The 16,105-nt window shown below is 36.0% G+C and overlaps 2 protein-coding genes across 3 annotated transcripts in view; one reads left to right on the top strand and one right to left on the bottom strand.

Annotated features, from left to right (window-relative positions):
* The window catches only part of LOC109837916 (KH domain-containing protein At1g09660/At1g09670-like), a 32,683-nt gene extending 24,143 nt beyond the window's left edge, over positions 1-8,540 (top strand). For both annotated transcript variants that reach the window (XM_020406298.1, XM_020406299.1), the window contains exons 3-7: positions 641-786; positions 1,585-1,719; positions 1,816-1,932; positions 8,009-8,152; positions 8,233-8,540. In XM_020406298.1, the coding sequence (XP_020261887.1) occupies positions 641-786; positions 1,585-1,719; positions 1,816-1,932; positions 8,009-8,152; positions 8,233-8,379 (689 nt within the window). In that variant the 3' untranslated portion in view covers positions 8,380-8,540. The remainder of the gene's footprint in view (positions 1-640; positions 787-1,584; positions 1,720-1,815; positions 1,933-8,008; positions 8,153-8,232) is intronic.
* LOC109839104 (peroxidase 55-like) lies at positions 8,418-10,428 on the bottom strand. Its single transcript, XM_020407537.1, has 4 exons — positions 10,222-10,428; positions 9,977-10,121; positions 9,681-9,871; positions 8,418-9,126 (listed from the first exon to the last, which is right to left on the bottom strand). Exons 1-4 carry the CDS (start codon positions 10,426-10,428, stop codon positions 8,578-8,580), a joined length of 1,092 nt encoding a protein of 363 aa, XP_020263126.1. The 3' UTR covers positions 8,418-8,577.

Raw genomic sequence — 16,105 nt, forward strand, 5'->3', positions numbered from 1 at the left:
TACACCACCAAAATCATCACAAAAGCCCTTCATCACCACCATCCCAGACACCCTCATCATCAACAACCATCACCAATCTCCTTTAGCGTACCTGTCCAGTCAGCTTTTCTGCGGTGCTGTTCATGTGCTTCATTTCGGGAATATAAGGATGTTGCAGACTATGAATTTTCCGAATTAACAGAAATGGTGATTGGACCTTCACAGATCAAAGCCATCATTTTGATACTATCTTAAAATCCCTGCCGCTGCATCAAAATTTGAATTGTGGTGAGGGGCTGAGGGGAAAGGATATATATATTTTAATTATATTTCAACAGTTCCAGATAGAGACAGTGCAATATCATTGTTTTTGCCTTGATTTATTTGAAATTGAGTTATTGAAAGTTCTATTCTTGTTTCTCTTTTCTGTTAATTTTATTCATGGAATTTGTTGCCCACAAAACAATTCATCCATTTCTATCCAATCATTGTCCTTGTAAAGAATTTTCCTGGAATTTCAGTTATTGGGATTTGTATTCTAGTTTATCTGTGCCAGTTAATATTGTATCCTGGAATTCGTTACCGATAAAATAATATGTTTCTTTTCTATCCAAGTCATTCATACCCGAGTCAAATTATTGACATGTTGACCTTTACTCAGAAATTGTACGAGTTTCTGGTCTTGGACCAGCTCAAAATTTTCTTGATCCTGAAAGAATTGAGCAGAGCAGTCCTTTGAGATTATCTGGTTATCATGCCAGTGGGGGCCCAATGGATTTTGAGGGATGGTCAGGGATGCATACAGAGGTACTGATTTTACCTGTCTTATAGATATTTACATTCCCTAGATTCTAATGGTGCAGCTCTTTTTTTGAATTAAATGGATCTTTCTGATGCTTACTTTGGAGCCTTTTTTTTATACCTTTTACTTTGTTTAGATTTGTTTTCTGATGACGACTGCTGGAACTTCATATCTTTGTTCATTTAATTATTCGGTTTATTAAAAATCAGAATAACATTTTCTTTGATAAAATTCTTTAACATCAGCTGTACAGAACTTACGAGGATCGAGGCTCTTTTTATACCCTTGAAAGTTTATTTTCTTCTACCCACCAATATATGCACTCAGTACGTTTAATGATTCATTCTTAAACCCAAAGCTCCATTTTAGTACGAAGTGTCATAGATTTTATTACAGATTCCAAGAATACCCCTGCTAATGTGTTCACAAAACACATTAGCTGCTGCTTTCTAGAATCACATCTGTGAAAAATATTATTTTTCTAAGATTTTAACAATCCATATAATTAACTTTGTTAAATAAAACTTATATTTTCTCTACTAGGTAAATTATCTTATATAAGTGAAAATATCCAATGGTTTTGCCCCACATGATTGCATAAAATCAAATAAATAAGTCGATGCAAATAATTTAATGGTCTAGAAGAATTTCCTTCACACCTGTAAAATCATCTTTTATCACAATAGTGAAAGTGATCAAGCCGAACCAATTCTAATGTGGGAGACTACATATTCTTTGTGTATCTATTACGTACCACTTCTTAATCTTTAAATAAAGATCTGAAATGTGAATTTTATTGTCAGGAAAGTGGATATCCTCAAAGAATGGGGTTTCTTCAAACATCAACAGCTGGTTGGAATGGAGCTCCGGGTATTATTGCCAATCCAGTTCTAAAGAAAGTTATTAGAATGGATGTTCCAGTCGGGAAGTTTCCCAATGTATGTGATTTTAATGTAGTTTAATTTCACATTGAAAATTTGTCGACCTTTCTGATTAATCTTTTTTTTCTTTTTCTTTTTTTCCTGTTGATTCAGTTCAACTTTGTTGGTCGTTTATTAGGGCCACGGGGGAATTCCTTGAGAAGAGTTGAAGCTACAACTCTGTGCAGAGTTTACATACGAGGTCGTGGCTCAGTAAAAGATTCCGTAAAGGTATGATGCATGTTTCCATATATTTTATTTGATTATGGTTAGCTGTGTCACATAATTCACTGCGGTTGCTATCAGCGGTTTCCCCATTCAATACTCAGCTTAAAATGTTTGCTCATCAGGGAATATGACTACTAACTTGTTTTGCTTGATTCCTTTAATAACAATAATAACAGAGTATGTTTCAACTACACATGCACAATTAAAAATATCTCTTGGTTGTTTACTTTTCTTATGTTTGATTCTTGCTCAACATGACATGCTACAGATGTATGAAAAGTCTTGTGGTCCAAAGAATATTATTTTAAGATGTAATCATTCTGTAACTAAAGTATATTGCAAAAGTGATTGTCTTGTACAAAAAGTGGGCTTGACAAAAATTATGGAATGCTGCCACAGGTGAGAAAATCTTACTGGTCATCAGTTAAGGCTTTGCAAACTGACAAGCTTTTGAAGTTTTCTACGACTACAAGAAAATAGTCTTGTGCGGGAATGTGGAGGGGTGGGTGGGGGTTGATTGAGTGCTTGCAAATAAATTTAATTTCATGTGGAGAAAACCAATTAAACATTCCTTGATTGTTAACATCACTTTTTCCCATAAAGTTAATAGTATCTAATGCAAATTTTAGGTTGTTTTACTATTTTAAAAAAAAGATGCGGTGTTTACTTCTGAACTAGGATCAAATCTGAGGTGCAAAATATATCTTTAATGTAGACAATAAAGTTAAGATTGATTTCTACATCTCTTAGCTGGATTAAGAAAGACATTTTTATCCCTGAACATTAACCTATCTAAACTAGAATTATATCAAATTTGAGTTCTGTGTCTTTAAACTTCTACCTTTTTCACCCCATATGATTGATGAACAAAATTGAGTTGGTACATGTAAATTGTTGGTAGTCCTTGGCTATGATATAAATGAAATTACAAATACCTACTCCTTTATGCTAGTTTTTGTTTAACTTAACCTTTCTGTTTGAAAAGAGTGCTATTGAGTGTAGACTCATTTGTTAGGGTTGCAAAAGCTTGGTGGGAAATAGTACTAGTGTGGTAGGATTGAGAAGGGAGAAAAGTAGGATGAAAGAGTATTTAAAACTTAAGAACTTTTTATATCACTCCTTGGTTATAACCACCTATTTATAGTTATAGGTATCTATGGATTTCTCTAGAACTTAGACGTTTTCGTGATGCATCTAATTTGTTTCTTGACAATTCTATACATTTCTTATGTTTCTCGTATTCCTTTTGCTTCTTTGGTATGCATAATGCTAATGTCGCAAAGTCATCTGGACCCTCATAGCCATCAGTCATGTTTGATAAGTTATCAAAGCTATTGGGAGATGAAGAGATTCTCCATTTGAAGGCTCCAAGAGTCACATATTTTTCTTCATTAAAAGTGGTACGAAAATTTGAGAGTAGTTGAAAAGAAATGGCGCAGAGGAAGATGATGCTACCATTTAGGTAGTATGAATACAAAGCATATGGTTTCAAGTTTGGTTTTGAGGTGGAATAAGGTTATAATATGAAATTTGTATCAAAAAATGAGCATGATCGAGAATAATAGGACATGGGAGCTGCTCAATCTTCATGGATGTACAAAACCAAATACCAATCTTCATGGATTTACAAACCAAGTACGATCAAGATGGTCCTATTCAGAAGCTGAAGGCACTTTTAATAGTGAAGGGTTTTTATTAGTAACTGAATGTCGTCTTCAATGAGACATTCTCTGTATTTGCTCATATGGAGACCATAAGGACAATTTCGCACTAACTGCTTAGCTCAAGCTTAAAGTGTTTTAGTTAGAGGCTATTTGAAGAAGTCCATGTAGAGTAATAAAAAAAGCTACGTAGTTAAAGGAAAGAAAATAAGGCTTATCAACTGCGCGAAATACTATATGATTTGAAACGAGCACTGGGCGTTTGGAACAACCATATTGACCAACATTTTTGTCAGCATAGACCTAGAAGGATGCTAAGTGATCTAGCTCTCTGTGTGAAGAATAGAAGCAAACTTCCTTATTGGTTGTCTCCCTTTGATAAATTAATTTATTGTGGCACTTAACACCATTGTGATAGAAGAATTTAAAAAAAGTTGGAAGAAGATTTTGAGATGACATATATATGCTTGATGAGATATTTTCTTAGCATACAAGTTAAGCAAGCTGAAGAAGAAATATTCATCAACTAATGAAAATATTATTAAGGTTCTCCAAAGAAGTTCAACATGAATTGCAAACCAATAGCTGCACCAGTATTGAAAGGAAATTGTCAATAAACAATGATGCAAGAAGGTAGGTGCATCTAAGCTATAGAAGTCTAGTTGGATTGTTGATCTATCTTATAGATACAAGACCAAATATATTATACATTACAAGTGTTGTGTTTAGATTCATGGATAATCCAAGCAAGCTACACTATGCTGCAAAGAAGCGGATTTTGTAATATCTTCAAGATACAGAGAGTAGAGGCATCAAGTACAAATATGTAGATGACATTGTACTACCCGACTATAGTGACAAGGGCTAGTCTAGATGTATTGATCGTCATAAGTGCACCTCAGGATATGTTTTCACTCTGGGATCAAATTTAATATCTTTGCTCCTCAAAGAAGTAGCAAATGAAAGATTTTTCATCTGAGAAGCAAATGATTTATCATTTAGAAGCACCGCAGGTGCAGTGACTATGATGAATTTTATCTAAGCTACAGTATAGTTAGGAGTCATTGACTACTTTATAGTGTGATAGCAAGTCCATGATTGCCATAATGAAGAATCCAATCTTCTATGCCAAAACAAAGTGCATTGGGATTCGACATCATTTCATTAGAGGGCTCATTGAAGACGAGAAGATTGAGTTAGAGTTTGTCTCAACTTATGATCAACTAGCAAATAGATATATGAAGGCATTGCTCACATAAATGTTCATATAATTCAGAGACAAGATGAGAATTACAAATTAAGCAAGGATGTTAGAAGTAATAAGTAATTTCAAAATTCTTTATGATAATCTTGTAATATAGAAATCTCTTAGAACAACTAAGAGTTTGAATATGACAACCATGATATATATTTGAAAAGTAAGAGTAGATTACTTTGAAACCTTGATCATATCATGAAAAAATTCTAATTTCTAGAGAATTTCATTGGTGGCTATAAATATTTGATGGATGTAACCATTACGAATGAAACAGTTGAAAGCAATTGAATACAAACATTGATTTTAGATATACAAAGTTTCAACTTACTGTATCCAAGCAATAACAAGCTAATTACTATAGAATACTTTTACATGAGTCCTATTAATACTACCAAATCCACTACAGAATAACCCATTGTTAAATTGATCATGGCTACTAATAATATAATCAAGACTCAAAGATGTTAAAATAGCAAAGGTCTTCATTATTCTCCTATACACCCGATTTTGTACCCTATTTGTTCTTTAACCTGCCAATTTCTTTCTATAAACCTAATCTTTTACCCCTATTTATTTTTAGATCAATCCTCTTAAAAATCATTCTCAAACCTAAAATACTCCCCAAAAGTTATACCTCATTTAATTTTGAGCTTATACACTTCCCTAAATGTTTTTTACTAATAAAACAAAGGCTTTATCTCACCTATTTTTGAACTCACTCCCAAAATCATTCTTGAACAAAAAACTCCATGAAATTATGTTTAAACTAAATGTGGCTTTCAGCAATTTGGCACCCTAAGTTATATTTTTTCTAAGTGGTTAGGCATAAAATTATTTTTTCTTTAACTTGCTATATTTTTTTCAAGTGGTTAGGCATAAAATGTAGCAAAATGCTTAAACCATTTTTTGGGTTTTTTTCACATTAATTTTGGAGATCACACATTGCAGATAAGTTCATTTGTCTATGAACTCACAGATTTTGTAGAAAGAAATTTTTAATTGTAAATCCAAAGTTCTATCACCATTTATTTTAGACCCACCCACTTCCAATGTTACTATGAGAACTAAATTACTTGAAAGAATTAATTTTCGACCTACTTTGTATGTCAGCAGTTGAATACGTTGTAAGCTACTATATTTTGTAATAACTTGCTATACTTTTTGTTCTAAATGGCTAGATATGTGGTTTATTTTCAAATCAAGGAATTTTTTTTGGCTTTTTACATGCTAATGTTGTTGCATCACATGGACCAATTTGCTTGTTTGTTTCTATTTGTCCATCTTGCAGTGAACATTAATGTGAATATAGCCATGAATTATTCGATTCTGATATATGTTAATCATGGATGCCAAGTTATGAACCCATGAATAGAAATTGGAAAGATATCTTCTCACTTATCATTGAGCGTCTATGTTACCTGAGTATTTCTATCTTGAAGCCGTACACATAATCGACATGTACTCGTATCCAAACTCTTTGGACACTCCTTTCATAAATGCATACATTTATTTAGGCATATAGTCAATTAAACAATACATGTTTCAATTTAGAACACTTGTCAAACATTTCATGGATGGCTGGACGTAAACCCTACACTTCACATCTACTTTTTGAAACTCATTGGGTTCCAAACTATGACTTTAATGGTCATTTGGGTGTCTAGTTCAAACAAAAAAAAAAGATTGTTGTTTTACAATTTATAATTCACATAATAAAAGAAACAATAGAAATTTTAATTCTAATAACACGTGAATCAAAAAATATAAATCTCATATAAAGCTATTAATTTCAATATATAATGTGTATATAAATATTTATATAGTTGTCTCTCCGCACCTTACCTTTTACAAATTTCTTGTATCATGTACCCGCACTGGTATAACTACCCGTATCCCTACAACATAGTTGAGCATTCATCTTATTCTTATTGTCTAAGCCTGTCGTATATATGGAACCTTATGATGAATCTTTGTCAACCTATTGTTTGATGGAGCATATGCTACAATAAAAATTTGACAATTTTATATTGTTTGTAAATTAGCCATCAAGAGTCTAAAATTAATGTGAAGTCCAAGCAATAAATATAAGGATTAACTACGGATAGACTTCCTATTGTACCACTTTTTTGAATTTAGCACCCATATAGTTTTGTTTCAAAGGTAGACTACCCAAGCGAAAACTCTTTTAGTCTTAAAAGACCTATTTCTCAAAATACAATTTTCTCTTCCTTTGAGGGTAAAAGGGTAAAAAAAGATTTCAGGTCATTCTTCCAAAAATAGAGGGATAGTAAGTTCAAAACAATAGTACTACAGGCGGTTTATTTGCAATTAACCATAAATACAATAACAAGACAACAATAAAGCTTGTAGCTCAAACTTTTGGTTGAATATATTAAAACTTTCCTTGCATTATGAGGTGGGAAGATAAGGTAATGTAAGGTTCACTGAGGTGCAAGAAGGGATATACTTTTTGTGTTTCTTATTTGGTTGGAGAGGGAGTAAGGGGAGCTACATGACTTTTTTAGTTCATTTTGCATCTTCTCTCTCCTCACTCTTGTGTCCCTTCAAATTGGATTTTGAGGGGAGGGATTTTCCCTCTCTTCATTTTCTAGTTCATTTTGCATTTTCTTTCTCCTTCCCTCACTTTACTTCACCTTACCGTCTAAAAACTCCCTACCAAAGAGGATTTTACATTTTATCCCTTACCTTACTCTACCTCCCCCCTTCAAGTGTCATGTTCTTAATTGAATTAATCTATATTGTATCCTCCTTACTTGCCTTGGTGCTCCTTCATATCCCTTAGAATATATCTAGTTATGTATGTCAGCATTTGCACTTTTACACTTTTCGAACATGGCATTGCTTAATTTCTCTACATTCGGTGCCCCTGAAAAAAAATATTGCGTTACTGTAGCTTCCCTATAAAGTTGTTTCATCATTTAAGGGGTATTTTATATTCACATAAAATTTTAGAAGCACTTATCAAGTCGATTGACTAGAACCCCTTGCAATGTTCCCAACATAGCACAAACGCTCAATAGTTAAAACGGTTTGCTGTTTATTACTGATACATATCTCATAAATATGCTACTTGTATGCGACTATCTTCGCATATAAGCCTCATGTATGCTTATTTTACATCCTTATGTTCTTCTCACAGGAGGAAAAGCTAAGAGATAAACCTGGATATGAACACTTAAGTGAACCATTGCATGTTCTTTTGGAGGCTGAGCTTCCAGCGGACATCATTGATACACGGTTAAGACAAGCTATGAATATCTTAGAAGATCTTTTGAAGCCAGTGGTAAATATGGAAACCAACGACTCATCTAAACTCACAGTTAAAATGTTGACCTGCTAACGTTATATACGTTTATTATGTAGGACGAGTCGATGGACTATTACAAGAAAAATCAGTTGAGAGAGCTTGCGATACTGAATGGCACATTGCGAGAAGAAAGCCCTCAGATGAGCCCCAGTGTGTCCCCATTCAATTCCACCAGTATGAAACGAGCAAAAACAGGAATATAGTTCCAACATCTTATTTCTGACCCTCAGAGATTTACTGCTTTTGTCGTATGGAAATATTCGGTATAACAGTTACTCTTGATATATGTGTGACAAAGCTCCATATTTATTTTTCTGAATTCAACAACTCATAAAGATTTTAATAAATCGGTAAATTTCTTTTATTTGTATGCCTTGATATCTTGAATTCTAAGCACAGCGTCAGCTGAAGACTGAGCAGTCTCTCCTGATCCCTCCTTGATCCCCAATCTTCACTCCAGCCCTCCCAAGCTTAACCATGGCAGCTGAAAATGCCAGCATGAAGCTCCTTGGATCTCTTGCAAACCCGTTCACAATAGGTCTCGATGTAGGATCACCGAACAAAACCTGATCGGACCTGAACAGTCCCCGACCACTCACCAAGTTTGTGAAATATGCATTGTCGAACCTGTTGGGCGTGCTGGGGTCCATGTTAATGGCGACTGATGGGTCTACATTTTGCGGGCAAGCCCGCATGAGCTGCCCAGCGTAGATAGGGTTCAGCGACGGGTCAACGCCGGAAGGGGAGTAGAGGCGGTCGGAGAAGCGGTTGCAGTGGGAGAAACCGACTGTGTGCGCACCAGAGAGGGCGATCATGTCGGTCAGGGTGAGGTTGTTCTTGGCGAAGAGGGAGGTTAGGGGCTCGAGGTTGGAGTCTGGGGATGGGAGGTTGCCCGGGACTCGGGATTTGGATGAAATTCGGCCATATTCCGTTAATACAAAAATTTCAGTCTAGCTGATATTAGTCTTTATCTATGCATCTTTGACTATTTTACAGCTACAGTAAACATATAATACTATTAGTTTTTTATTGTATATTTTATTAGACTCTCAAAAATAAAGACAAAGAGTGAGTCCAAAATTCACCTGAGCCCAAAACTGCGTTGTCGGAAAATCTCAAGGCCCGAAGACCGAACTTTACATGGGATTCATAAAACTTACTCTACCATGTTACCTGATCACTATATGCAACAATATTAAATTCAAGAAATATGTACTCACACAACAATATTGATTTTTTAAATTCCGCATAGAATTTGTTATCAGCAGGATTCAGAAATATGTACTCACACAACAATATTGATTTTTTAAATTCCGCATAGAATTTGTTATCAGCAGGATTCAGATCTAAATTATTTTGATACTTCTTAGAGCCATTGCCACTATAATACCAAAGCTCCGATGTTGTGGTAAAGGTTAAGGGTTATAGTCTTATTATTCAACTTATCAAAATGGTAAAATATTTACAGTAACGTTAAGATATATGTACTATGATTAATGCTTACTAGTGCCACAACATCTCTGGCTGCCATCGCTAAAATATCAGCACAGGAGACTACGCCAGGACAAGCAGACTCGACCTCCTGTTTGGCCTGGATCACAGTGTCGAAGCCATCGCCGGCCAGCGAGAGGTTGTCGTCTGCATCTTTCTCTGCATCTCCGTTTGAGGATGAGATCAGGATTGACGCGTCGCATCCTGCAATTTTTTTTCATGTTCTTGTGCAAGTGATCTTTATGAAGATTGATAGTTTGTATAAAAAAAATCCCTAACAAGGTGTTGCGTAGACATAGGAAATTATGCCGTATAAAGCCATATAAAGAAGACTTTCTATGCTAGGTTGTCTTACTGCTTCTATTATCCGTAACATTATCATTTTGTTTTCTTCCTTCTTAAGCATAGCCTTAATAAAATACCTTGTTATCACTGGATTTTTTAAATAACCAAACTGGTAAAGAGGATCGAATAAAAATACCAATTTAATAATTTAGCCAAAGCAAAATCTATGTACGTTACCGCCTATTGAGGAGCTCTATAAGAGGCCATACCTCAACAAAGCAATCATGCAAGAAGAGCCTCAAGGTGGCCGGAACCGTGACGAAGGTTTGCTTTACCTTTTTCATCACCGTTTGCCTCACGATGAGCTCGACATTTGGACATGTACTCTCATAGAAATTGTGTCTTAGTTGTGCCTCTCCTACATCAATTACCACCAACACCACAATATAAAAGAGCAAGGCTCTCCAAAGCTCCATGTATTTTTTCCCCTAATATTGAGAAGTTTAGACTCTCCCTTATTGTTTATGCAAAGAGAGGAAGGAAAGACTACGCTATTATGGACATTAGGAGTATATATAGTGAATCTTTCAGATTCTTCCCAAAAAAGGGGGAAAAAGAGTAATAGTTGGTTTCTAGGATAAATTTTCAAACCGTCTACAGCTTTGGGGGAAAAAACTACCTATACAGTTTGTTTGGTAGAAAAAATTTCCAGCTGTCTATAGCTTGGGGTGAAAAGCCCCAATATACGACCCTTAGATCAAGTAGAGATATCTTCCAAATCTTTGTATCTTTCTCTGCATCTTTCTCTGCATCTCCGTTTGAGGATGAGATCAGGATTGACGCGTCGCATCCCTGTAAATTTTTTTTTTCATGTTCTTGTGCAAGTGATCTTTATGAAGATTGATAGTTTGTATAAAAAAAAATGGCTAACAAGGTGTTGCGTAGACATAGGAAATTAAGCTGTATAAAGCCATATAAAGAAGACTTTCCATGCTAGGTTGTCTTACTGCTTCTATCATTCTTAACATTATCATTTTGTTTTCTTCCTTTTAATAATAAAGATTATAGTTGGTATTGAAGACATTTACAGATGTACTTCAAACTCTTTTAAGGGAACAAGCAAGTGATCAGTTAAGATTGGTCTTTGCAAATTATGGTTATAAGCCGAATCAAGCAGCACTAAGATTCAAATCATGACTTTGGTTTGGGGATTATACCTAGTTCATTAAGAAAATGAGTCATTCCGTTCCAAAAAAAAAAAAAAAGGGGGGGATCTATGGAAGAAAAACTCGAATGAAGGGATCAATGAAAAGAAAAAAGAAATAGGTCAACTGAAACTATGAAAAATGGAGAGAGCGAGAAGAGGTTTTTGGACCATTGGAAAAAGGGATTGGATTTTAGACGACGAAATGAGAATTGAGTTCTTTTTTAAATCGAATAAATAGAAAGTATTCGAAACTGAATCGAACCGTTCAAAATTGGATCCGTTAAATCGATTTTAATCGATTTAGAACGATTTTAAGGCTTACCCATGCCCAGTTAGTAGCTAAGGAACTGCTTAGAGTTGGCAGTCGGTTGGCTCCAGATTGCGTATTTGTGAAGCAATCAAGTTTCAAGCGGGAGTCTTCTTGCGATCACAAAGTTTTGGTTATCAACTGGGAGGGAAACAGATCAATATTGTTATCGCCGGAATTTTCAAGGAAAATGGTGTGAATTTAATAATTTTAAGAAGTCTTATTGGTCTTATTGGCAAGCAAGACCTTAATAAAATACCTTGTTATCGCCTGATTTTTTTAAATGTACCAAACTAGTAAAGAGGGTCGAATAAAAATACCAATTTAATAATTTAGCCAAAGCAAAATCTATGTACGTTACCGCCTATTGAGGAGCTCTATAAGAGGCCATACCTCAACAAAGCAATCATGCAAGAAGAGCCTCAACGTGGCCGGAACCGTGACGAAGGTTTGCTTTACCTTTTTCATCACCGTTTGCCTCACGATGAGCTCGACATTTGGACATGTACTCTCATAGAAATTGTGTCTTAGTTGTGCCTCTCCTACATCAATTACCACCAACACCACAATATAAAGGAGCAAGGCTCTCCAAAGCTCCATGTATTTTTCCCCCTAATATTGAGAAGTTTAGACTCTCCCTTATTGTTTATGCAAAGAGAGGAAGGAAAGACTACGCTATTATGGACATTAGGAGTATATATAGTGAATCTTTCAGATTCTTCCCAAAAAAGGGGAAAAAGGAGTAATAGTTGGTTTCTAAGATAAATTTTCAAACCGTCTACAACTTTGGGGAAAAAACTACCTATACAGTTTGTTTGGTAGAAAAATTTTCCAGCTGTCTATAGCTTGGGGTGAAAAGCCCCAATATACGACCCTTAGATCAAGTAGAGATATCTTCCAAATCTTTGTATAAGATAGTACGATCGGGATTTTGTACAGTCCTACAAAATTAGCCGGGTTTTTTTAAACCAAATTCACTAGAACAAATTTTTGTTTCCAAGATTATTAGAGAAGTGTTCTATAAGATTTAACTGAGTTTTTAATGTTCATCGGGCAGTACAAAGAAGGAACTGAAGGTCCATAAGCGATATGACGCTTAGGACCTGTTTGGTTATTTCCTAAAAAACCAAAAAATAGAAATAAAAACCAAGAAATCTCAAAAAGTACAATTTTATTTCCTAAAAAACCAAAAAATAGAAATAAAAACCAAGAAATCTCAAAAAGTACAATTTCACACATTTTCATCCCTAAAACTCACCCACAACATCTAATAAAATATTATTTTTATCCAACAACTCATCCACCACATCTAATAAAATATTATTTTCATGCAACAACTTATCCATCACTTCCACCACATCTAATAAAATATTATTTTCATCCACAACATCACTCAACTCATCTCAGCTCATATTTAAAAATCACTCACATCATCCAATGAGATTGTGACAACTCATCTCATCTCATTAACATTTCATTTCTTTGTTTTTCTCCCAAAAAGCTAGGAAAACAATTTCCTTAAGTGTGGGTCACATCATCCAATAATATAATGACAAATCATCTTATCTCATCTATTTTCTTATTTTTAAGAAATAACCAAATAAAAGAAAACAACCTAATACAAGAAATAAGTTTCTTATAATTCATTTTCTTATTTTTTCCGCCAACCAAACAACATCAAAATTAGTTTTCTTAAAAAATCACTCACATCATCCTATAATAAGGTGACAACTCATCTCATCTCATCTTTATTTCTTTGATTTCCTTCTTATTTTAGCCAACCAAACAATCCCAAAACCTATTTTTCTCAGAAATAGGTTTCCTTTTCTTTGATTTCCCTCTTTTTTTCGGCAAACAAACATCCCCTTAATTTCTGTGGAATCAGATCATTTTCAGTATTAAAAATGTATGAAGAGATTTTTCCTTTCAACTATTTATTAACTATTTAGCTAATAGTCGCAATTTGTTCTATTAATTATTGTTTAGGGAGAACGTTGATTTCTTCATTGAGGTAATCATTACAACTTTAGTCGTTACAATGACAACAAAAAAGATAGTCTTTTTATAAGACCCTTACACAAAAAAAAATACAACTCTCGTCAAACAGCTTAACGGGTGTTTATCGCTCGCTGCTTGCGTGGGATCTTGGCCTGTGATGGAGACGTTGATATCCGTGGACCACCAAACGATCAGATCAGATCCGGAGCTTCGTTGATTCACGAAGGAGTCAAGAAACCGAAGCAATTATCTCGACAACAGCGAGATAACCACTCTTCTCGAGATCACCACGAAGGAGTCAAGAAACCGAAGCAATTATCTCGACAACAGCGAGATAACCACTCTTCTCGAGATCACCACAACGGGGCGATCTCAAGGAAAAGAACCGGGCTGCAGATCTATTGAACTCTCCTTCTTTATGCCGAAGAATTCACTGAAGTCTCCTCCTCCTCTCTAAAATTCGTGCTCATTCAGTCTTCAGTTCGGCAGGGCTTCGCCAACGCTCGAGAATTTCGGATCTGAAAAAATAAAGGCCCTGGGGCTGTATTTATAGGCTTCGGGAGTCCTGTTTTCGGATAAGAATGACCGATTCCCTCTTATCCTCAGTCGTAACCACTTAATCACATTCATGGATGATATTTTATTAGTTGGAGCAAATCTAGGCGGTTAACGATCGAAAAACCGTCAAAAACAGCCAAATCTGATTTTCGGGTCTGCAGACACCCGTGGCGGCCAAGCCGAGACACCAAAGAGTGTTTCAGCTAAGACGAGACACCTTGGGGTGTCTCGGCCTGGCCGAGACACCTTGGAGGCCGAGACACCTTTGGGTGTCTCGGGTTGGCCAAGACATCAAAGAGGTATCTTGACTTTGGCTTAGGGTTCGGTCTGTGCGTTCCGACCGTTTTCGTCGTATTTTCATCATCCAAACTCAGAATCACACGATCAAGAATGCGTCGGAAAGCCGACGAGGAGACCTACAAGCTCCCATGATTGAATGATATGTGGAGTAAATGGGACAAGAGGGGCACTTCATCTTTCGTAAGCAACGTGCAGCTCCCGGTTCATTCGTGTTTCCGTTATTCTTAAATTCCGTTGCTTCGCATGGTCTATCGACTTACTTCATGCGTTTGTCATCGTCAAATGAGTTTCTGTGACTCGAATAGTGATGTTCATCATCTTCTCTTTATCTCGAGCCGCGTACGGGGACCTATAGGTAATTTTTGATGCCTACAGTTACCCCCTCCAAAATGTTTCAGTCTCGTTTCTTTTATAGATGAGCCTGAAATACTTTGGATATGATCGGTCCAACCTTCTGTCGGTGTAAAAGGACCTATAGTTATCTTTGACTCTTGACTTCTTCGATTCTCAGTCTATTCAATATCTTAATGAATAACCGAAGTTGTTTTGGCGCTGCGTTTATCGTCTGGCCGTCGTCGAAGTCTCGAATCGAAACTGGTGAGTTGATTTTGGCTAGTATCGTCGAGTTGACTTTGAACTGATTATCTCCATCACAATATATTTACTTACGTCGACTTTCATCGCAATGCGTTGAATGACATTGACCTAGAGTTACGCGTTGACCGGTGTTGACCTAGGGTTTCGCATCGCCCCGCGTTGACTTTACGTCGTAATGCATTGACCGACGTTGACTTTCATTACAACACGTGGTAGTCTCAAGTGTTGAGGTTGCAGGACCAGCTATTAAATGTGATTCATCTGCAGGTATGGATCTTATCCTGAAGTTGTTGGATGCTCAAGTCACGAGACCAACTAATGAAGCTGGTGCGTTAATGACTCTCACATGTATAGGATTTTTGGCAAACCCTCAGCCATCAACGGGTTTGATGAGCTTTTACCAACTACCATTTGAGTCGGGCTAGCATGCAGATTGTTTAAGTCCGTTTCGTATGTAACATTATGCTAAAAGAGTTAATTCTTTTAGTGCTACGATATTGAATACGTAGACTTCATCTTTCTCATGGGAATAGACTACCCGGCCGTATGTATTAGATGCAGACTCAGGATTTTTAGCAAATCCTCAGCCATCAACGAATTTGACGTGTCTTTACCGATTACCGTTTGAATCGGGCTTGCATACGGATTATTTAAGTCCGTTCTGCATGTGACGTTATTCTAAAAGAGTTAACTTTTTTAGTGCTACGATATTGAATATGTAAACTTCGTCTTTCTTATAGGAATAGACTACCCGGCAACGCGTGTTAGGCGTTTACTTATCCTTTCTTAGGATTCAGGATAAAAGTCCCCATACTTGTATTCTGGTGTCTTCTTCAATCAGTGAAAGACTAAACCGGCAATGCGTGTTAGGCGTTAACTTATCCCTACTTAGGATTCAGGATAAAATTCCTCGTGCGTGTGAAGCACGGATTTTAGTGTTATGAATAACAACCTGTCATAATATCGAATATGTAGGCTTTTTTCCTTTTTACGGTAAAAGACTAACCGACAACGTGTGTTAGGCGCTGACTTATCCCTTCTTAGGCTTCGGGATAAAATTCCCTAGACTTGGATTCTGGTGTCTTCTTCAATCGGTGAAAGACTAAACCGGTAACGCGTGTTAGGCGTTAACTTATCCCTTCTTAGGATTTAGAATAAAATTCCCCACGCGTGTAAGTCACGAATT

This window comes from Asparagus officinalis, chromosome 4 (assembly GCF_001876935.1).
Source record: "Asparagus officinalis chromosome 4, Aspof.V1, whole genome shotgun sequence".
Lineage (NCBI taxonomy): Eukaryota > Viridiplantae > Streptophyta > Magnoliopsida > Asparagales > Asparagaceae > Asparagus > Asparagus officinalis.

Coding starts and splice junctions, on each gene's coding strand:
- LOC109839104 (XM_020407537.1), bottom strand. CDS start 10,428: ATGGAGCTTTGGAGAGCCTTGCTCTTTTATATTGTGGTGTTGGTGGTA. Junction 9,872..9,976: donor TCTTTATATGGCTTTATACG/GCATAATTTCCT, acceptor AAAAAATTGCAG/GATGCGACGCGTCAATCCTG. Junction 9,127..9,680: donor CCAGAGATGTTGTGGCACTA/GTAAGCATTAAT, acceptor AATATCAGCTAG/ACTGAAATTTTTGTATTAAC.